A 23,752-nucleotide genomic window follows, 5' to 3' on the forward strand; every position below is an offset into this window, starting at 1 on the left:
AGAAATGTTAGGGGATGGATGCCTTTGTCCCTTAGGGTTTGGCCTAGCTAAATAAACAAGCACTAGGGAACCTGATAGTGTTTAGAGAGAAACATGTGTGCCTGAGTGACGCCACCTGGCGTGGATGCCTGTGAGAGCAGCAGGCTGTGTGCCAGCCCGGCATGGTGCCTTCGCTGCTGAACTAAATGGGGCATGGGCAGTGCATGGAGTTGCATACTGGGGCCTGGCCCAGCCATAAGCACACACATTGGCCCTCCCCACATGAGAAAGATGGCTCAGACTTACCATTGGCTACGGGTGCTGTGGTTGGCTCATTTTGCAGGGCCAGGGGCACCGCTGCCCCTGAAGGGCCTGGAGGTCCAGGAGGGCCCTTGGGACCTGGCATGCCTGGCACCCCAGGCAAGCCTGGCAGTCCCCGAGGTCCAGGCACACCTGGCTCCCCCACAGTGCCTTGTAGTCCCTGGAAGCCAGGAGGGCCCTGAGGGCCTGGGAGTCCATCTTTGCCTGGTGGACCTGCAGGGCCTGGGTCCCCACTGGGCCCCTGAGGGCCGGGCTTCCCTGGGGACCCTCGGGAGCCTTTGGGTCCCTGCAGGCCTTTGGATCCTTTGCCGCCACGCTCTCCAGGGGGGCCAATGGGCCCAATTGGGCCCCTCTCACCAGTGGGGCCAGGTGGACCAGGCTCTCCCTTTTCTCCTTTCTGTCCCTTATTGCCAGTGGGACCTGGGGGTCCTTGCTGTCCTCTGTCACCTTTTGGACCCCTGGGGCCAGGAGGACCTAAAAAAACAACAAAAAAGTAAATGGCATAAATATGGATACCATTGTGAACAATGATGAAGAATTTCCCTTCTTAAAAAAATCTCCAGCTAAAATAAAATCTGTATGTACAAAAAATGTTAAAGAGTGCTTATTTTACCATACTATCGTTGATGGCAATTTTTTTAAACAAGTTTTTTTAATTAGCTCACCTCCTCCTGCTCCCAGAATTTAGGATATATCTTAACAGCACAGCTTTTTAGGATTTATGGATGTTTTAGGGGTAGGGACAGCTTTACACGATTATTGTTGGCATTAAGATCCCCTCCTGTTTATTTTCTCCTCTTCTCATTGATTTGGCAAATATTTATCACCTGTTCTATGACAAACACTAATGTCATGTGACAAAGAGTTGAATTAAATAAAAACAAAACAAAAAAACCCATCAAGTGTTGAGAAACCTGGAGTTCCCTCAACGAGGAACTCTTGCCTAGGCCTGTTCCCCTCTGTCACATCCCACATGGCATGCCTGTTCCTCCCCCGGTGCTTTGGAGACATGGCTGTCCATAGGGCTGACACACTCCAGCTCAGGGTGACAGGAGGTCTCTCTGGCAAACAGTGCTAGGCCAGGCCTGAGGAGTTTTGGTTTTTCCATTGGTTAGTCTAATCACCAAAATAGGAAAGGTGGGCTAGAGAAAAAATTAGTTTGTAGGGTAGGAAAAAAAGACACAATTTTTCCACCAAAGGAAGAAAAAACAGTCCTCCCATAAAAAGGCAGGGGTAGGAAGGCAAATACTTGCTTATCCTTTCCACCCCATAAAGTAGTTCACTTAACATAGGATGGTTTTGTTTCCCCTAAATTGTTAGGGGTGACTGGGACCTTTACACAAATACATCATGACCAGGACTTGTACAATGAATGTTTTCACACACATTGTGTCACCCGAACTTCGTCTAAGATATTTTAGTCCTACAACACATCTGAGAATACAGAGGACCAGAGAAGCCAAGCTCTTTGTTCCAGGTTATAGTATTTTCCAGGTGGAAGCCTGGAACATAACTCCCATGCCACGAATGCTTCTGCTAGCTCCTCAGTGAATAAAACTTTGAAGATCACAAGCCAGTAGTGGTGCTGGGACAAGAATTGAAGTGGATTCATCTTAGAGGATACTATTCTCAAATATTTGACTCAAATATTATAATACTCTCCTCAAATATTTAACTCCCCAGACAGAATCTTAGAATTTCTGAGATGCTACCATTCTACAGGAATAAGTATACAACAACAACAAAACGTTCATACTTGTTATTTCTAAGGAAGCAGAAAATCTTTAAGGTTGGAAGGATGGAAGTGCTGAGATGAAGGATGGGCAGGTCTTCCACCCTGAGTTTTCTTTACCTTTCCTCCCCCAACAACTGCTCTGCAGACAGAACTATAGAACAGCTCTTCCAACCTCTGTTGGGGATCTTTCTTTGCCCTCCCTCCTCTGCTTTGATAGACATCACTGTAGCTTCATATGATCCAGAACCCCAAGCCCAACTTACCAGTCTCTTCTTCCTCAGCAAGAACCTAGGCCCAAGACTCAGCTTTCCTTATTCAAGGCTACCCATAACATTGCCCACAGATTTATTCACAGGACCCTCTACTGAGCTGTAGAAGAGTTTATGCTAATGTCTAGGATTAGCTTCACTGCATTCCTTCTAGGTTATATGCTCCTTAAGTGGGAAACATTAGGAGATTTGGGGATAAAGCACCTTCTCCCTGAACCTGCTCCACTGACTTCTGCCTACCAGCTCCTGTTGCTTCTTCCTATCATCAGCTGCCTTGGAGTCATGTCCTTATTTCCACCTGCTAGTCAGATTTTCTCTGGGGTATCCTGCCAGCACCTCCAACCTGGCATGCCTGTAATTGGCATCTTTACTGGCTATGTCCTCCCTTCACTGCCCCCTACCCCCACTATACCATCACAGCTCTGTTACTGTCACAAGCCTAGTGGGGGTGTCCTTCCTCACTCTTACTCATCTATCTTTTTGGTAGATTTTTATGTAACTGCCAAACTGCTCTTCCTACTGAATTCCTCTCTGTTCATCCCACTCTGCATCTCTTTCACATTTTTGCTCCTCATGCACATCTCTGATCTCTACTGCTCCTGAATATTTAGCCCCTACTTGATCATCTGGCATCAAGATATGTTTATTCTGTCTTCCTCTGCACTTCTGCACATTTCACCTCTTCAATTTCCTCTGCCTATAGCCATCTGGAAAATTCCTGTTCGCCCACTATGTAATCCTCATAGGTTTCTCCAGATGGAAGATATTCCTCCTTCTCTAAACTTTTAGCTCTTGTTTGGTCTTAGAAGGCCCTTCATCTAGTAGCAAGCAGTCTCTGGCACATAGTCATTATTCAGCAAATGCTTATCAAATCAATGTGCTTTTCACACAAATCAATGTGCATTTCACACAAATCAATGTGCAATTCAGCAAATGCTTATCAAATCACAGGTCAAAAGACTGTGTGCACTAATGCTAAGGCTTTGAGGCCACGGGGAGACCAGAAGGGAAAGGTTTGTTGGGAATAGTAACCTGCAAGGTATCCCTCACTTTAATAAGTACAGCTTCATCTTACCTATCAGGTTGACCTGTGGAATGATCAGGGGAGATAACATTCCTGACTCACACTTAAGATGAATCCAATGGTGAAATTTACAAGCTAAGTTGTGTTTAACCGTGGAGGTTTATAGCCTAGGCCAATTGCTAAAGACAGGGAAGGTGAGTGTTCAATGTCAGATCTATTTCCTTTAAAAAAGTAACTTAATACCTTTGTAGTTGAGAAACAATTGTGTCTTATTGATTAAGAGCAGTGAAGTTACCATGCTACATCCCCATGACTGAATGTAGCATTATGGAAAGTTCTGGAAAATTCTAGTGAAACAACAGTGACAACAGGCCAAAACAGAGAAAAAACTTTCTAATTTATTGGGAATAACAGCAAATATAAAATAACTTCTCAATTACTTTTGTTTATGTTCTATGTTTAGCTTTAAGAAATCCAAATAATTTTTGTGTATGGTGTGAGGTAGTGGTCAAGCTTCATTCTTTTGCATGTAGCGACCCAGTTTTCCCAGCACCATTTATTGAACAAACTTTCTTTGCTCCAATGCATAGTCTTTGCTCCTTTGTCAAAGATTAGTTGACCATAAATCTGTGGGGGCTTCTGCACTGTTGGTGGGAGTGCAAACTGGTCCAACCACTATGGAGAGCTGTGTGGAGATTTCTGGACCTACTAAACATAGAGCTTCCATATGATCCAGCAATTCCACTCCTAGGTATTTACCCAAAGGACACAGAAACATCAATTCCAAAGAACACCTGCACCCCTATGTTTATAGCAGCACTGTTTACAATAGCTAAGCTTTGGAAACAACCCAAATGCCCAAAAATAGATGACTGGATCAAGAAGATGTGGTACATATATACCATGGAATATTACTCAGCATTCAAAAAAGATAAACACATGCAATTTGCAGCAACATGGATGGCGCTGGAAGAGATCATGCTCAGCGAAATAAGCCAAAAAGAAAAAGAAAAATACCGGATGGTCTCACTCATAGCAGGAATCTAGAAAACTTAAATAAGGGACCAGGAAAATGAATATAAGAAAGTGAAAATCAAAATCAACAAAAAACTATGAACCAGAGACACTTTTTGGGGGGTGGGGGGCGGGAGGGGAAGGATTGGGGTCAGAATGGGGCATTTGCAATTGTATGGGGGAATATAAAAATAAAATTTAAGATTAAAAAAAATAAAATAAAATTCCAAATTAACTCAATAAAAACTTGAACTAAAAAAAAAAAAAAAAATCCAAATAATGAGGAAGGCCTGTTGGAAAATTCAAGTGCTTTAGAAATTCTTTATCCTCTTTATGGATTTTCCAATAATCAGTGTTTCTCAGTCACTCACATCTGGAAATAGAATGGCCATGAAATAGTGACTGTTCAGGGGTTTTTCTCCATAATCTGACAGACTATGCAGTGAGAAGTTGTATGTCTTCCAGACACCTTCCTCTGTTTGAGAGAATTCCAAAGACACACAACTCTCTCTTCCTCTCCAGACATGAGTCTAAGACCTCCTTACTTGGGGTGACAGCTGTTCATTACAGGTTTCTACCACTATCTGAAAGTAGAACATTCCTATTTGGTATAATTTGGTACTCTATTTTTTGTGTCTGGGAATGCATATAAATTAATGAAAACAGTGTTCCCAGACCCAAAAGTGACCTACCTAATCAGAACATTCTACCTTTGGATAGTGGGGAAAACTTAAAATTTCATTTTCTTCTGGGATTGTGTAGTTTCTTAAAATTTCCTTTTCTTCTGGATTGTGTAGTTAGTGGTGTACTACACTATTTCTCTCTGAATTGGAATTTGTTCTGGAATATGCCAGTCACTCTGCATTGACGCTGTGACTTATTTGAAAAATGGCATCAAATGTGGATCCCACAGTTAGCACAAAATACCAGTAGATGCTAACTTCCAGATCTTATGAAGAAAGGCAATAGATATTAGGAGAAAATGCAAGTTTTTGCCTTTGATAAAGATTAAAATCCTACCTATGATGGCTTTCCTAGCTGGATTAGCAAAAAACCCAGAATTTTTCATACACAGCACTACATGCATCACAAATAAGTTACCTGTCTCTCTTTTAATAATATAAGGTTGAATAACTCATGGCTGTGGATAAACTGGCCAACACACTGTTATCCATGTTTTCATCCACAGCCGCCCCAGTCTTGGGAAAATGATCCAGGCTACAGAAGGAAGCCAGCACTCTGCCTTCATCCTGGGCTAAGTGAACATTTCCTCTGTGTATCCCATACATAAAGGGATTCATTTATTCATATATTTTGCTCATTAAGATACAGAGATCTATACTCTGTTTCTCTTCAGATTGTATAAATCTTCTGTCTTTTACTAAATAAATTCATTATTTCTTTTTTAAAATAGCACTGAGAAAAAGAGCTAAACCATTTTAAAAGTGAGCACTGGATCATTGTAAGGGTAGATTATTAGTGGCAGGGATATCTCTTCCTTTAGGACCTGGGACACTACTATCATTTACAGTATATTAATAGTTGGATGAACCATCATTTTTAGGGCTTACTTGGATATTTTTTGGGGGGAGGAGATTAACTGAAAAGAAGATTAAGCCATCCTTAGTAGTACCTTAAAACTAAAAACACTGAGGGCCTCCCCGGTGGCGCAGCGGTTGAGCGCTGGGTTGCGAAGCTGTCCACGGCCTCTGTGGCGCCGGTTCGATCCCCGGCTGCTCCCCGGCCACCAGAGGAGGGTCCCACATGGCGCGCAGACCTCTCCTGCTGCCCGCTGCTCCCCTCAGCAGTGTGCTTCGGTCCTTCTGCCTGCTCTGCTCCCTGCTCTGGCTCTGGTGAATTCTCTCACCCTCTCGCACTTCTGACTGTACCCAGTGCATGTATAAACAAACAAACAAACAAATAAAACATGCCTCTATAAAAAAAAAACAAAACTAAAAACACTGAGTCAAATGATATGGAAATATTTGTAAGATTGTGCAGTAACAACATGACTTCAGTCAAGAAAATGGTAATGCTACACATGGAGGGACATGTGATGTCTCATACACAACAAATTGGAGATTTGCTTTCAACACCATATGGTTGGCTCACTGACTGAGAATTCTGAAATGCTAGAATACCAGGTTGCTGGTAAAGCCATTACAAGCTCCAAAAATGCCTGAATACAACCAGAACTCTGAGCAGTCTGTTTGTACTGCCAGTAGAATCCTCCCTGGGGTCCCCTGAATCTAGAACTGAATCTAGAATGTTCTAATATTTAGAAAGTAAATAATCCCACAACAAATGGCAACCTGGGTTTACAGAGGAATACCACACCACACAGAACAGATCTCCAGAACCCAGTCAAAAAGGCATGGACGATCTTTTGTTCCTATCAGATAAGAGTTCAAAACTGCCATGATAATAAAATTCAAAAAAGTAAGAAAACACAGAAAAGCTGATCAAAGGTATACATAAAAACTCAAAAATGGGGCCTCCCTTGTGGCGCAGGGGGTTAAGATGCAACCTATGAAGCTAACCGCAGCCACTGCAGCACAAGTTCGATCCCTTGCCAGAGAGGTGACCCACATGGTGCAGCAGACCTCTCCTGTCTCACCCACTGTTCCCCTCAGCAGTGTATTTCAGTCAGTCTGCCTGTTCTGTGCCCACTTTGTCTCTGGTGAATCCTCTCACCCTCCACACCTCTGGCCTGTACCCCCATTATTGTATGCATAAATAAATAAATCTTTTAAAAAAAACTCAAAAAATGAATGTCCTGAGAAATGAAAGTAAAGAAGATCGAAAATGAAGCTTTAAATAAGAAAATAGCGGGAATGTAGGTTAAAAAGATCAATAGAGATTATAAAAACAAGAAAACTCTGGAAAAAGCTATAGAAAATTGAATCAGTGACCTGAAAATGATAATTCACTGAATTCAGAGGAAGAGATACACAAAGAATTGAAGAAACACTTTGACAGTTATCCAACTCCACTAGAAGGAATATAGGAATAACGGATATCCCAGAAGGGAAAGAGAGAGAGATGGGAACAAAAAACTTTTTCAAAGAAATAATAGGGAAAACTTCCCAAACCTGGAAAGGAACTAAATATAAAAGTCCATGAACCTAAAAGAACACCAGGTTGTCTAACATAATCAGACCTACGCCAAGATGCATTGTAGTGAAAATTCCAAGGGCTCAAGACCAAGTAAGAATATTGAAGGAAAAAAAAAATTGAAAAAAGTTCTCTTATCTAAATCAAAGCAAAGAATATCCATAAAGAACTGAACAATGAAATAAAATCATTAGGAAAACATGACAGACTTTTCTATACCAACATTCACTCTAAATATAAATTGACTGAATTCACCAATCAGAAGTGTGGTTGTGTCTGGTTGTATTAGAAAACAGTCCAAACTTATGTTGTCTCCAGGAAACACATCTGGGTTCCAAAGATAAAGGTAGGCTCAGAGAAAATGTTGGAAAACAATCCTATAAACAAACGGAGTCCAACGGAAGGCAGGGATAGCTGTACTTCAGATAAAATAGATTTCCGCTAAAAAAAGGTAATAAAAGAAAGAGATGGACACTATGCAATGATTAATGGATCAATACATCAGGAAGACATAACATTAATATATACTCAACAAATGGAGGAGCATCAAAACATAAAATGCAATTGCTATCAAATCTGAAAACAAACATTGGGAAAAATACACTAGGGACTTCTTCCCTCTTTCACCAGTGGACAGATCAACCAGACAGAAAATAGATAAGGACAGAATAGCCTTAAAGAATTATACCAGGGCCTCCCCTGGTGGCGCAGGTGGCTGAGCGCAGCGCTGTGAAGCTGTCCGCAGCGCTGGTTTGATCCCGGCCGGCTGGCGAGGGTCCCAAATGGAGAGCAGACCTCTCCTGACTCGCCCGCTGCTCCCCTCATCAGTGTATTTCAGTCAATCTGCCTGTTCTGTTCCCCACTCTGTCTCTGGTGAATCCTCTCACACCCCCCCATACGTCTGGCCTGTACCCCAGTTGTGTGCATAAATAAATCTTTAAAAAAATCATATGATTATATCAATATATGCTGAGAAAGCATTTGATAAGATTCAACATTCATTTATGATGAAAACCCTGGAAAAAGTGGGGATAGATAGATATACCTCAACATAATACAGGCCATATATGACAAACCTACAGCTAACATCATTTTCAATGGTTAAAAACTGCCAGCTTTTCCACTAAGATTTGGTATAAGACAAGGATGTCCACTTTACTGCTACTATTCAACAAAGCATTGGAAGCCCTAGCTAGAGCAATTACAAAAGAAAAGGTTATAAAGGGAATCCAAATTGGGAAAGAATAAAGCTATCATTACTTGCAGGTGACATGGGAATATATATACATAAATAACTCTATGAAGACTACACTGAAAAACTAATTGAAACAACAAAGCAGTTCAGCAGTGGCAGGTTACAAAATCCATGTACAAAACTCAGCTGTCTTCCTTAAAGTAAACTAGGAGCTAGAAGAAGAAGAAATTAAGAAAATAATCCCTTTTACAACTACATCAAAAGAATAAATATCCACAAGTAAACAAAGGAAGTGAAGCACCTATACAAACAAAGACAGAAAGAAATGGAAAGATATTACTGCTCATGGACTGGAAGAATTAACATTATCAAAATAGTCATCTTACCTAAAGTAGTATTCAGATTCAATGCAAACCTTGTGAAAGTTTCAATGCATTTAAGAAAGAACATTGGAGGGCCTCCCCGGTGGCGCAGCGGGTTGAGTACCATGCTATGAAGCTGTCTGCAGCCTCTGTAGCATGGGTTCAATTCCCGACTGGCCAGGGAGAAACCCACATGGTATGGCACACCTCTACTAACTCACCCGCTGCTCCCCTCAGCATTGTCTTCAGTCTGTCTGCCTGTTCTGTTCCCCACTCTGTCTCTGGTGAATTCTCTCACCCTCCCACGCCTCTGACCTATACCCCAGTTCTTGTATAAATAAATAAATCTTAAAAAAAAAATCTCAAAAAAAAAAAATAGAACATTGGAACTCATATGGAACCACAAATGGAACCCAAATAGTCAAAACAATATTGACACAAAAGAAGAAGAATGTCAGCATTGCACTCCCAGACTTCAAACTACAATTCAAAACTATAATAATCAAATGATATGTACTGGAACAAAAACAGACACACAGACCAATGGAACACAATTGAGAGTCCAGCTATAAACCCACACCTATGTGGGCAGTTAATCTATAACAAAGGAGTCAAGAATATACCCTGTGGAAAGGAAAGCCTCTTCAATAAATGGTGTTGAGAAAACTGGACAGCCAAAAAAAAAGAAAGAAAGGAACTAGACCACTATTTCACACAATATACAAAAATCAACTCATATGGATAAAAGACTTGGATGTAGGACCTGCAGCCATAAAATACATAGAAGAAAACACAGGCAAAAAGCTCCAAGCCATACAAGGTTGTGGAGAAAAAGGAACTCTCCTGCACTGCTGGTGGGAGTGCAAACTGGTCCAACCACTATGGAGAGCTGTGTGGAGATTCTTCAACCTACTAAAGATAGAGCTTCCATATGATCCAGCAATTTCACTCCTAGGTATTTACCCAAATGACACAGAAACATTAATTCCAAAGGGCTCCTGTACCCCTGTGTTTATAGCAGCACTATTTACAATAGCTAAGCTATGGAAACAATCCAAATGCCCCAAATAGATGACTAGATCAAGAAGATGTGGTACACATACACAATGGAATATTACTCAGCAATCAAAAACGATAAACACATGCAGTTTGCAGCAACATGGATGGAGCTAGACGGGATCATGCTCAGCGAAATAGAAAGAAAAAGAAAAATATCAACGGTCTCACTCATAGCAGGAATCTAGAAAACCTAAATAAGGGACCAGAAAAAAGACTAATTAATACAAAGTAAAAATCAAAATCAACAAGCAACTATAAACCAGAGACACACTACAGGGGGTGGGGAGAGGAAGGATTAGGGTCAAAATAAGGGGGGGTGCAATTGTATTGGGAATATAACCAAAATGAAAATGCATACATTGTGCAAAAATGAAAAATGATGTAAGAATTATATAAAATAAAATATTAAAAAAATAAAAAATAAAAGGTTGCAGTGGGAAGGAAAAAAAATCCATAGACTTCAGAGATGTCTTTGCGGGTTCATCTCCAACAGCAAGGAAAACAAAAGAATATAAACAATTGGGACTACATTAAACTAAAAAGCTCTGCATAGCAAAAGAAACTGTCACTAAAATAAACTATTTCTACAATATAAAGACACCCTACTGAATGGGAGAAAATATTTGCACACCATACATCCAACAAGGGGCAGCTATCCAAGAGCTACAAAGAACTCATGCAACTCAAAAAAGAAAACAAATAACCTGATTAAAAATGGGCAGAAGAGCTAAACAGACATTTCTTCAGAGAAGACATTTAGATGGCCAACAGTACATGAAAAAATATTCATTATTACTGGTGTCAGGGAAATAAAAAACCTCACCTCATATCTATGAGAATGGCACATGTCAAAAAGGCCAGAGCAAGTAGTGTCAGTGAGGATGTGGAGAAAAAGGAATCTTCTTACACTGTTGGTGGGAATATAGACAGATCAAGTTCCCATCAAAAACTGTATGGAGGTTTCTCAAAATCTTAAAAGTGGATGTACCATATGACCCATTAATTCCACTATTAAGTATCTATGCAAAAAATATGAAGACTAATTTGAAGGGAAATATACACTCTCATGTTTATTTAAGCATTATTTACAATAGCCAAGCTATGGAAATAACCTAAATTCCTAACAACAGATGAGCAGATTAAGATGTGGTATGTGTGTGTATGTGTGTGTATTACTCAGCTATTAAAAAAGGTAAACTCTTGCTATTTCCAAGAGCCTGGATGGAATTGGAGAGGATTATGCTAAGCAAAATAAATCAGAAGGAGAAAGACAAATACTGGATGGTGTCATTATATGTGGAATATAGAGAAACAAAACAAATGATCAGATAAAGTCAAACAAATTACAACAACTAGAAATTTGACTGTAGAACTGAGATTACAGAGAGGTGAGTACAAAGCAGTGAGGGAGCACAATGGACTATGGTGGTGGATTTGGGTGCTTAGTTGGTGTGGGTGAGATGTGTTAAGGCACCTGAAGGGGGAGGTCCTGTAACTCTAAAATACAATCAATGTTGTAAACTAATGTTACCTCTATTTAAAAAAAAAAAAGATTTAAATGATGGTATTTGGCAATGGAAGAACAATTCATCCTTGACCTCATGTTTAACTTAAACTTCTAGAAAGCCATGGAAGCTCTTTGTCCACGAAAGTAGGTATATTTAACCATTTTAATGAAAATATACATTGTAGCTTTGTAAGTCTTAATATCTGGTAGATTGAGTCTTCCCAACTTATTCATAGTGTCTTTATCTTTAGTCTTTGTCAGATACGCTGGTGAGATTTTATAAAATATTCTGTCAGGATTTTGGAAGTGCATTGAATTTATGTACCATTAATATACATATGTTAATATGTTACTTGCAGTTAATTGACATCTTTTACAATATCAAGTGTTAGATTTGTCTTTCACTTATTTATTAATACATTTTCATTACTACCTTTTGCTAAGTTTTATTATTCTGTAAATGCACATCTTTGATTAAATTTACACATATGCCTATTTTTGTTTTGAGAATTATATTTTTAATGATTTTAGAATTTTTTTATATGTAAATAAAATTTATTTCATATAATGATCATATATCTAGCAGCCTTGCTGGTAATTTGACTGTTTCTTACCAACTGGCCACGGTCTGCATCTATGCCTCAGAATACCTGCTCTCACGGTTCCCCAGATGAACAGTCTTTTTCAGGAAGCATATCAAAAGGGTATGGGGTGGACAATGAGAAAAACTGAGGCCTTCTCTGATCCACTTAGCTTTGTCCCCATCCTATGTTGTCCCCTGGCCTTTCAACCTTCCAGCTCATCTTTCAATTCCAGCTCAAATGTCAAATTCCTTATGGGAGCCTTAATTGATTGCTCTCTTAGAAACACATTAGCCTGTATTTTAGTCTCCAAATGTGTCATCTGTTCTCATAAATTGCCATAAGATGGCAGGTAGCTTTGGAATCATGGGTTTGGAAATAGACAGAGGTTAGCACTATCATTTATTAGCTGCCTGACCTTGGATAAATTATGTAGGCCCTCTGTGCCCGAGGTCCCTCCCCTGAGAATGCGGAATGCCAATAATTCTTACCTAAAAAAGACTTAACAATGAAAGCAATTTATCCAAAATGCTTGGCAATGTTACTGGCATACTCAACAAATGAGGATTAAAGAAATGAATGAATGTTATCTGTTGGTGGCACCCAAGTCTGATTCCTCTCCAGGGCTAGGTGCCAGAAACCCAGCAGTAAGTACTTTTGGCTCTAAATCATCCTTAACCCTATCTGTACAATTTTATTCCTTGTGCCCAGGAACCTGGTGTTTATCACTATAGTACATTAGCTGGGTTGTATCAGAGGGAAATCTTAAATAGGAATTGAACTTACACCTGGGTCTAAATATTAGCTAGCCCTCTGCTAGGCGCTGCACTAAGTGCTTTATATTATCACATCAAATAACTCTAAAAGCTAGACACAGACAAGGAGAGTGAGGCACAGAGAAGATGAGGATTTGGCATTGTTACTCCAATCTGTCCAATTCCAGAACTCCAAGTCTTTTACCTCTACTAAATCCTATGCCTTTCTCAGAAGAGCAAATGAAAGGAACCTTCTTAATGCACTAAGGGAATGCAGCTTACAATCTCCTGGCTTACAGAATAAAAGCTCAGGAGGTGAGGTAAACTTCCTATCCAAGAGTATGCACTATGAGGTATGAACTATGTGAAGGTAAAAATCTTTACATGATTTGTAACAAAAATAAGACTTTTTAACAAGATGTTTGATTTATGGATGTAGAAATAATTGTTGCTGGGATTCTACAGGTGATTTTCACATCTATTTCCACCTTACCATCTAGCTTTAGTGCAATCAGTTAGCTTCACCTTTCTTCTTAATGAGGCAAATGTCTTTTTTTTTTTTTAAAGATTTATTTATTTATTTATACAAGCACTGGGTACAGAAGCGCGGGAGGGTGAGAGAATTCACCAGAGCCAGAGTGGGGAGCAGAACAGGCAGACTGACAAAGCACACTGCTGAGGGGAGCAGTGGGCACAGCAGGAGAGGTCTACGCTCCATGTGGGACCCTCGCCCAGCAGCCAGGGATCGGGGATCGAACCAGCACTGCAGAGGCTGCGGGCAGCTTTGCAGCCCAGCGCTCAACCTCTGCGCCACCGGGGAGGCCCAATGAAGCAAATGTCTTATGTGACTGAATTGTACTGTAAGTATTAGGATTCCTTAAGTGTGAGTCAATTAGAACTTCCTGGAAAGTATAAGAATATTTTGAATCTAGTAGAGGCAAGCCCAACATAAGCCACTGTTAGTCCAGTCCTGCTCCCTCCTGTTTTATCTCATCTTTACCTCAGGGATTAGATCTGTACATATTGGAGAAATGTGAAAGGAAGCATGTGGACATGAGTTCCTACCCCAGTTTCTGTTCTTCAGGGTACCTGGTAGGCATTCCAGAAGAAGAAGAATGCTTTGGAAGAAGTTGAATGGATTGAATAGAAAGGAGACAGCTTGGTTGGCTTGAGAAATTTCTCAGGTCAACTCACTTCTGTCACCTCCATTGATACCATCCCATGCCAAGCCACCCATTCTTGGTCCATAGATTCTCCCTGAAGCCCCGCTTCCCTCCTCCCTTTCCTATAATCTGTTCTCCCTCCAGCACTCAGAATGACCTTTTAAAAATATAAATCCTGTTGTCACCACCTCATTTAAAGCCCCCCTATACTTAGAATGAAATCCTAACTCCCCTATCCTCACAGACTTGTCCAGGTGGATCTGGGGATATGAAGGAAGGGCACTCATTTTTAGTGATTATTAATGGGGTTTTAGTGATTATTAATAATTACTAAAATAATAATTAAAATAATTAATAATTAACTAAAAGTAATTATTAATGGTTTCTGGCACCAGACAACATGTGCTCAGTTTCTGTTTAGATATTTATCATTTCTGTAAATTTGAGCATGTTCCTTAAATCTAAGCCTGAATAGTTGTCCTTATTTATATTTGGGAATGATCTAAGTACCTGTATAATAGAGTTGTCAGGACTCAGTAGGGTGATTTGTGAAAAGCACTCAGTATGTTCACACTCAATATGAGCTGATAAAAACAAATCATAATAATGGTAACATTAATTTAAAGCTGCGGTTGTGTATCTTCAACTATGATATACTTCCTCAGCTGATGAGCTACACTGTAGACTAAACATGTCAGATATTTCCCTGTAGAAGACCAGCTAACAAACTATGAAATCTACTGCTAGAAAATACCCAGAATGTGATGAATGGATCAACTAAGTTATAGGCATGTGCTGTATGGCAACAATTTGGTCAATAACAGATGACATGTACTACATGGACTCTTGGTCCCTAGATGCTACACCATCCAGCCTAGGTGTGGAGTCAGTTATACCCTCTAGGTTTGTGTAATTATACTCTTTGGTGTTCACATGATGAAGAAACCAGCTAACAGCACATTTCTCAGAATGCATCCCAGTTGTTAAGCCACCCTTGATTATATTACAATTCCATGAGAAATTTAGAAAGCTCTTAGTGTAGGAGGTTACACACTGGATGAGATCTGCCTCATTGTGAATTTAGGTTGAGAAGTAATTAGGAAAAAAGTAGATCAAGCACTGAAGAACTTTCTTAACAGTTGAAGGACCATCCTTATTCAGAGTATGATTCATACCTACAATATCTCTGACTCAATTGTCCAGCTTCTGTAACTAAGAAAAGCCTTACACTTTCAGGCAACATCCATTTGTAAAAGGAACATTATATAAAATCAAAATATTCTTTAATGAACCCCCATTAGTATTTGTTTCACCCCCTGGATCCCCTCAGATTTTAAATAATCTCTTCCATATGATAGCCTCTTATTAAATAGCTGTAGATGGCTGCCTTAGTCCCCACTGAGCAGTCTTTCTTATAGGTTAAAGTTCCTAGGGCCTGCAGTCTTTCCTCACAGCACATGGCTTCTAGACGCTATCATTTTCTGAGCATGCTGGTCTGTGACTGTCCCTCTTGAAAGGTGTCCCTTCTGAAGTACCCCTACCTCAGGGCTGGTGTTGACATACTATAGAGAGTAAGATATAGTAAGCAAAAATCACATTCATTTCCCTGACAGACATATTTAGTGACTTGCAGTCAGCTAAAACTCCCATTATTCTGTATTATGATTCTATCAACCACTGGCCAATATATGTGGTTTCATGTCATGTAAGTATTGAATTTCCAGGTCATCCATGTCTTTATGCTAGTCACTGACAAAGCTGTTGAACAGGGCTCTGCCATCTGTCATCCTGACCTGCTTCCAGATTTATAGCTCATTACCCACCACTTTTTATACAGGCACACCTTGGTGATATTGTGGGTTCTGTCTCACACCTCCTCGATAAAGCAAATATCACAATAATGCAAGCACAATGAATTTTTTGGTTTTCCAGTGCATATAAGATTTGTTTACACTATACTATAGAATATTAAGTATGCAAAGTATAATGTCTAAACTATGTACATGGTTCAATAAAAAAAAAACTTTATATCTAAAAATGCTAACCATCATCTAAGCCTAATATTTTTGCTGGTTATGTAAAAGTAAAGTGCAATAAAGTGAAGTGCACTAAAATAAGGTAGGCCTATATTTGGTCCATTCAACCAAAGTGGCAGGCACACAGTAGGTGTATTTCATGCTCGTCTGTATTTCCTTCCCCCTGAGTGTGGAACCTCACTAATATCAAAGATAATGGGCTATTTCTTCTTTTACTGGGTTACGTTATATGAGACTCCATCTTAGCCAATGGAGTGAGACACCCTTGCTGGCTTTGAAGAAACTGCAATGTTGTGAGGTTATTGTAAGTCAGAGAACTGTGGGTGGCCTCTAAGAGCTAAAAGCAATTGCCAATGGACAGCCAAAAAGAAAACAGGAACCTCAATTTCACAAACCCAAAGAGATGAGTTCTGCTAAGAACCTGAGGGAGTACGGACATGGATCTTTCCTCAGTCAAGCCTGTGATGAAACCACAGCCCCTCCATGAACTTGCAGCTTGGGGGAAACGCTGAGCAGAGAACCTGCCTAAGTTGGGCCACACTCTGACCCACTGAAACTGAAAAAAGAAATGGGTGTTATAAACTGCTGAGCTTGTAGTAATTGGCTAGGCAGTATGGAAACCAAACATGACCAATAAATCCATCTAAGTGTCCTGTAACCCAGCACCTGTTTCTCTATCTTGTTCTTAAGGTTTTCATTGACAAATGCCACGGTGAAATATAAATTTTTTTTTTTTTGGTTTAAATATTTCCCTAGTTGAAATGCAAATCAAAACTACCATGAGATACCATCTTACACCAGTGAGAATGGCACATATTAAAAAAACTAGCAACAACAAATGTTGGCGAGGTTGTGGAGAAAAAGGAACTCTCCTGCACTGTTGGTAGGAGTGCAAACTGGTCCAACCACTATGGAGAGCTGTGTGGAGATTTCTGGACCTACTAAACATAGAGCTTCCATATGATCCAGCAATTCCACTCCTAGGTATTTACCCAAAGGACACAGAAACATCAATTCCAAAGAGCACCTGCACCCCTATGTTTATAGCAGCACTGTTTACAATAGCTAAGCTTTGGAAACAGCCCAAATGCCCAAAAATAGATGACTGGATCAAGAAGATGTGGTACATATACACCATGGAATATTACTCAGCATTCAAAAAAGATAAACACATGCAATTTGCAGCAACATGGATGGCGCTGGAAGGGATCATGCTCAGCGAAATAAGCCAGAAAGAAAAAGAAAAATACCGGATGGTCTCACTCATAGCAGGAATCTAGAAAACTTAAATAAGGGATCAGGAAAATGAATAACTATAAGAAAGTGAAAATCAAAATCAACAAAAAACTATGAACCAGAGACACTTTTTGGGGGGTGGGGGCCGGGAGGGGAGGGATTGGGGTCAGAATGGGGCATGTGCAGTTGTATGGGGGAATATAAAAATAAAATTTATTATTTAAATTTAAAAAATTCAGAAAAAAAATAAATTTTACCACATACACAAAAAAAATAATAAATATTTCCCTAGTTTAAATAATCCTTTAACTCTGTTAATGTGAGGAAATTAGCTTAGGTTCCTTTGTTGCTTCCTTAGTGCATTCTTCTTAATATGTCCCAACAATGGCTACTTTCCTGAAAGCTCATAAATCATCCTTTCTGATCATCTCTTCTCAAATATTTCTGGGTCTTGAGACAAATTCCCCATTCTACAGTGTATAGAATCTGTATTTATCCCCTATTGGAAAAGTAGTATTACTTTTGCTTACAGTCAGTCTGTGATTCCTTGAAGTTCTCTTGATTTTACGCAAGGTCAAAGACCATCTGGTCTGTATACCCCCAGGTGCTGAGGGTATACATAGTATACCATCTTCCACATAGTACCTTCAGTATCAATCCTGTGAAAATATTTTATGGCTGAAAATACTATTAATATATGGTTGCTGAAAATCTTTCAGAATAGATTTAGTCTGAGCCAGTGACTTTCGATTTATATGAATGACCTGGATGAGAGTAAAACTCAGACTTTAAATGCACATAGTTTTCCTCCTCTGTGGTCTTACAGTTGCTGTGTTCCTCTGCTATGATATTTGGAAACAGGAATATCTTTTTCCAAAATTAATTAATATATTTTTATATCATTGTTCATTTTTGTGCAATATATGCTTTCTCCTCTCAGGTATAGTCCCTGTAAAATTCCCACCACCAATTCACCCCTGCACCAGGAAACAGGAATATCTTAATGATCTAAAAGAATTAATCTTCCTTTCCAAGAAGCCAAGTTTATAATGGCATTGAAATAACTCAAGTACTGAGAAAACCCTAATTAACCAACCTTTTACTCAACATTAATGGAGCTTCTTTGAGCGCCCACAAATTCTTAGTCATACCTCCTTTCAGGATGTGGAACTTAATTCCTCTCCCATAAACGTGGGTTGGACCTAGTGACTTATTTATAAAGAACAGAATATGGTGGAAGTGATGGTAAGGTCATAAAAGATATTGTGACTTCCTTGTTGCTTTCTCTCAGATCACCCACTCTGGATGCAGCCAGCTGCCACGCTGTGAGGACATTCAAGTAATCTCAAGGGTAAAGAACCTCAAGGTTTCCTGCCGATAGCCAACAAGGAGCTGAGAGGCCCAGAACTGTGTGAACAGTGGAGACAGCGCCTCCAGCCATAAGTAAGGCTGCAGATGATGGCAGCCGTGACCATATGCAACTTCATGAGACATGCAGAACCAGAACCACCCAGCTAAGTAAGCCACTCCTGAATTTCTGATACACAGAAACTGAGATAATAAATCTTCATTGTCTTAAATTGCCAAGTCTAAGGGTAACCTGTTATACAGGGACAGAAAATTAATGCGAATATAAATTCAGAATTTTCACTCACCCTGTAGTATTGTAAAATTCTTGATAAGCTGACCATGCTTGGAGTCTACGAGCTTCATTTCCTCCATAATCACTGACAAGTTGGCTACCTCAGTGTCTAACCTTGACCTCATCATATCTTGTTGCATCCTGAGAGAAACAGAATCCAAACGGATGTTGGCGAGTGTGTTATTCAAGGAGGTCAGGTCATCTGTGTGTTTGGTCAGGGTATCTGTGCAAGTGGTCCTGACTTCATTCAGGTTGCTGGTTAGCGTCCGCAGGTGGTGGGCTGTGTAACTGATGTTGCTGATGATGTTGACAATATCTGTCTCAAAGAGCTGGAAGCGTTCCTCCAGCTGGTTGAACTTGATGGCTGTTCTGTTTTCTGCATCCTTGTGGACATCCTGAAGGTCTTTCAGGTTCTGCTCATTGGCTTGTGAGGCTGTGGTGATATTGTCCATCTGCCCCGTGAAGGAGTTGAGCTGGCTGTTCATATCCTCCAGGGTGTCATTGTTGGCTTTGGCCAATGCAGAGTTATTGGCAGCCAGTGTCTGCAAACTCTGTACTTTCTCCTTTAACCAATCAGTGTCCTTCTTGGCTTGAAGGAAAACCTGCTGTAGATTTTGGAAATCATTCTTAATTCGCTGGATAGCCTGGCTCGTGTCATCCACAGAGCGCTGCAGGTTAGTGATAAGGTTCCTCTGCTGGACCTGGGTTAAGTTCAGGTTGTTGAGGTTCATAATGACCACATTATGAGAATACATTTGGCTCTGCAGATTGCCCTGCAGCACGCTGGTATCTTGCTGCAGATTAGTGACATAGCCATTATATGCCTGCAGGGTTTTGTTTACTGTAGTGATAAGGAAAGAGTTATTCTCCAAAGTTTCTTTCAGTTGACTCTGCCTGTCTACCAGTGCATCCCCACTCGCCTGTAACTTCTCCAGAGTATCTTTGTTTTTGCTGGTCTTTTCTGTAATCTCACGAAGTTGTTGGCGAAGATCCAGAATATCTGATCTGAAGGTAGAGAGTTCTGAGTTGGTGCTTAAAGCTTTCTTTCCAGTTTGGTCGCCTGGAATAAGACATGTTTGTTACTTTGCTGGTACAGAGGAATATTTAGGTGAGGTTAAAGGCTTTAGAGAGACCGAACAGGTATGTACTGTATTTGAGATACAAACTTTGTGGTCTATGTAAGCCTGCTCTGCCTTTAGTAAAATCCACCTATCTCCAATAAAAATCAAAGGAGGGAATGGGCTCGAATTTTTCATTTTTAAAATTAATCCTGATAATTCTATGTAGTTTAAAATATTTCAAATTGGAATTTATAAAGCAGGCTACAAAAGGTGGTTTAATAAAGGATATTAGTGGTTTTGATCAGGCTTGGTCTTTGGATTTTATTTGGCACATAAGTGTTTGAGGTGGGGGTTCAACTCCGAACTCAGCTTTAAAAGTCTTTGAATTAAATAATGAAAAATGATTTAGCATACAATACAAAAATTTAATGTACTTCTAGATAAATGTGAGTTTATAGTAATGTCATTCTAAAAAGCTGTGTCATTTATACAACGTAGAGTCAGGGGATTCAACTTTATAATTACTCTTGTTGCAGATTACCTAATTTTTTCAGGTCACTTTCCACTGCTGTGAGCTTGTCATCATAGGTTTGGCGAGATGTCTCCATGCCACCTGTAACATTGTCCATTTTCTCTACAACTAAGATTTGGAAATCAATCATTAATACACATATTGGTCATTTTATTTTTCAGTTCCAACAAAGGATTTTATTACAGAATATCAGAAACAGCATCAAACAGAGTATCAATTAAACCAAATATTGGGGAAAAACTATTTTTTTAGAAAAATAATTGGTCACAAAACCCAGTGGTAGATAGTTTACTTGGCTGAGAATTGTATGTTCTTTTTAAAAAAATATTTAATTAATTTTTAAACTTGTTATTAAGGTACCATTCTTTTACATCCTTGCTAGTGTTTTAACAGTATATGATTTTTCCCCTTGGGTGTAGTCACCGTAGCACTCCTACCACCTAAGCATGCATCATCCCCAACCAAAGTCCACTGTGCTCTCCCCTGCCACTGTTCTCACCCTGTCCCTCCCTCTCCCCAAAAGCTGATGATCTATGACCAATTTTTGAGGGCTGGTTTTAAAGTTTGTCTTTGATCCTTTGGTTTTCCTATATTCCATATAAGTGACATATATACACAATGGAATACTACTCTGCAATCAAAAAAGGTAAATGCCATTTGCAGCAACATGGATGAAGTGGAAGGGATTATGCTGTGAAATAAACCGGAAGAGAAAGATAAGTACAGGATGATGTCACTTACATGAGACTTGTGTGTTCTTAACCATTCTCAGTATTCTGTATTGCCTTGGATGTATTGCCATCCATTAGTTTGGAACTAATTTGTAAATTTTTATGTATTATAGAAGTCTTTAATTCTGTATGAATTCCTATATTAATTACCTAATTATATATAACTAATTGACTATACCTAATTACCTAAATACCTAATTATATATAATACACCTATATATTATTACCTATATATAACCCATATATAATTATATATAATTACTTAATTACATATAACATTCCTATATATAATATACCTATACCTATTAATCACCTAATTATATATACCTATATTAATTACTTAACTAATTAATTAAATTGGGCCATTAACATTGTGATAATTTCCAAAATTTTATCTGTCATCAGACTCCCTGCCATTTCTGGCAGTTGGGACTCACTTATCTAGAAGGAGATTCCACAACAAAGAACATCTAACTCAAGTCTATAAGCAAAGTCACTGTAAAAGGAATCCAAAAGGAAGAGTATTTGCCACTCTGTCATGAGTGCCAACACTGAGGCCCAAATATCTGCTACTCTTTAGTAACATGTGACACTATAGTTTTTTAGTTCCCAAGAGGATGCCTAAGTGGGTTTCCAAACATAATTAACCAATAGTTGTGGTTCCTACGCATTACCTGATGTAACATGACAGGGACAGTTAATGATGGTGTTAAATAAAAACCTCTATTCTTGTTCTCAAAGGCAGCCATTCTCTATGGGTATGAATTCAAGTTTTTCTTTCTAAAATGTCTAGTAAGAGTCTATTCTCTAAAACTGACTGCTATGTGACAGTCTATTGTCCTTGGTATCAACATATTTTAAAATAATGACTTTAATTTTTAAGTGTGGGTATGCTTTGCCTATTGTGAGCTAATAGATCCATTTTATTCTATTCAAGTGCTCCCTGTATGAGATTCTCCTGGCTCCTAATAGGAAGTAGAAGTTCCCAGGTGTCTGTCTGATCTGAAGCAAACTAGTTTCATGGCTCCTGGCCCCTTCCCTGGAGAATCTTATGTTCTCCCTCTGGTTTCTAGTGTGGCCATAATGAAATGTGTGCATTGCACCCAGAGCACTCTCTCGCCTGAGTCTTTCCATGTGTTCTTTCTCCACCTACAACGTCCTTCCCTAGTCTCTTCACCAAGCTAAGTCCTACTGCTCTTTAAAACTCAGCTCGTCACTTCCTGTGGGAAGCCTTTGCTGGAAGTTCTCTTGGCAGGTATTTCCCTTTCATAAAACTGGCTTCTATGTCATCATGGCTTGTTTACTATAAGATCCTTTTAGGGCAGGAAAATTCGTATTCAGTTTTTATCTCCAGCTCTCAGCTCAATGTATGGCACTTAGTAGGTGTGTTCAACACACTTATTTATCATGCCATTTATTTGAATGAATGAGAATCTGCCTGTTGGCTACCAAGACCTGTGAAAAGTCGACTGATCTAGAGGTAACGCAAACAACGTACTAACCAACCAACCCAGCAAAGCCTTAGCACGAGCAATGAATATGACATTTTCCTCAGTAATCACTGTTATTCTGAGAATAACTATATGGGCACAGAGGTACAGTTATAATAATTTTCACTTTAAGGTTGTTTGATAGGCATGCATACGCCTACATTCCTGGAAACTCTTAAGAACAAAATGTTTCACTGGCATTTTAGCAAAACAAAACTTTTAAAAAGTAAAATATGGAATGTTTACAAGTTTAGGTTCTGTTTTGATCCTCAAGTCAAAACACATGCCTCAGTCTGTCCTCAAACCACACACAGGAACTTACATGCTCCCCTTTTTTCTTAGAAGCCAAAAAAACCTCTAAATATGTTGACAGTCATTTTCTACCCTCTCTAATTTTTCTTCCATTTTAGTTTTAAAAAACACACAACTGTTGTGGACAGATCATTCAGAATTGTATAGGGTAAAGGAAACAAATACATTCATTTTAAAATTAAAAAAAAAAAAAACCCAAACCTGTTAGGATTTTCTTTAGTGCAGCAGAAAAACTATTTGCCCTGCCCACTGGGGCGTGTGTGTCTGTGTTTAAAAATAGGATCTGGGTACTGGAGTTGCAAACCTTAGGGTGGCTACTGCATAAAAATACTAGACTGAGGGATATCCAGAACCAACACTAGCTGTCATAGCACATTCGTTTGGTCTTTACTCCTGTTAGCACAAATTCTCTGGCTGGAAAACTGGCAGAGTCAAACTATCTTTCCCCAGAAACTCCAAGTCTCTGGATACAGACCTCAGTTTGTAGCTCTTTCTCACATGAAGAAGGGGACCATGGAACACAGAAGGGTTATTATAAGTGGCTATTTTTTCATGGATGTCCCCTTATTGGAAACTTTTTTTTTTTAGCCAGAGAATTTTTTTTCAGAATATCAACACTTTAGGTGTTATATTT

The 23,752-nt window shown here is 39.4% G+C and overlaps 1 protein-coding gene across 1 annotated transcript in view; it reads right to left on the reverse strand.

The window, feature by feature from the left end:
• COLEC12 (collectin subfamily member 12) overlaps window positions 1-23,752 on the reverse strand; it is a 201,100-nt gene that overhangs the window by 11,296 nt on the left and 166,052 nt on the right. The window contains exons 4-6 of the mRNA XM_054694155.1: window positions 20,595-20,693; window positions 19,006-20,052; window positions 286-774 (exon numbers count right to left, since the gene is read on the reverse strand). Of these exons, the coding sequence (XP_054550130.1) occupies window positions 286-774; window positions 19,006-20,052; window positions 20,595-20,693 (1,635 nt within the window). The remainder of the gene's footprint in view (window positions 1-285; window positions 775-19,005; window positions 20,053-20,594; window positions 20,694-23,752) is intronic.

Source organism: Talpa occidentalis, unplaced genomic scaffold, assembly GCF_014898055.3.
Source record: "Talpa occidentalis isolate TD23 unplaced genomic scaffold, MPIMG_talOcc4v2.1 talOcc4.13, whole genome shotgun sequence".
NCBI classification, from domain to species: Eukaryota; Metazoa; Chordata; class Mammalia; order Eulipotyphla; family Talpidae; genus Talpa; species Talpa occidentalis.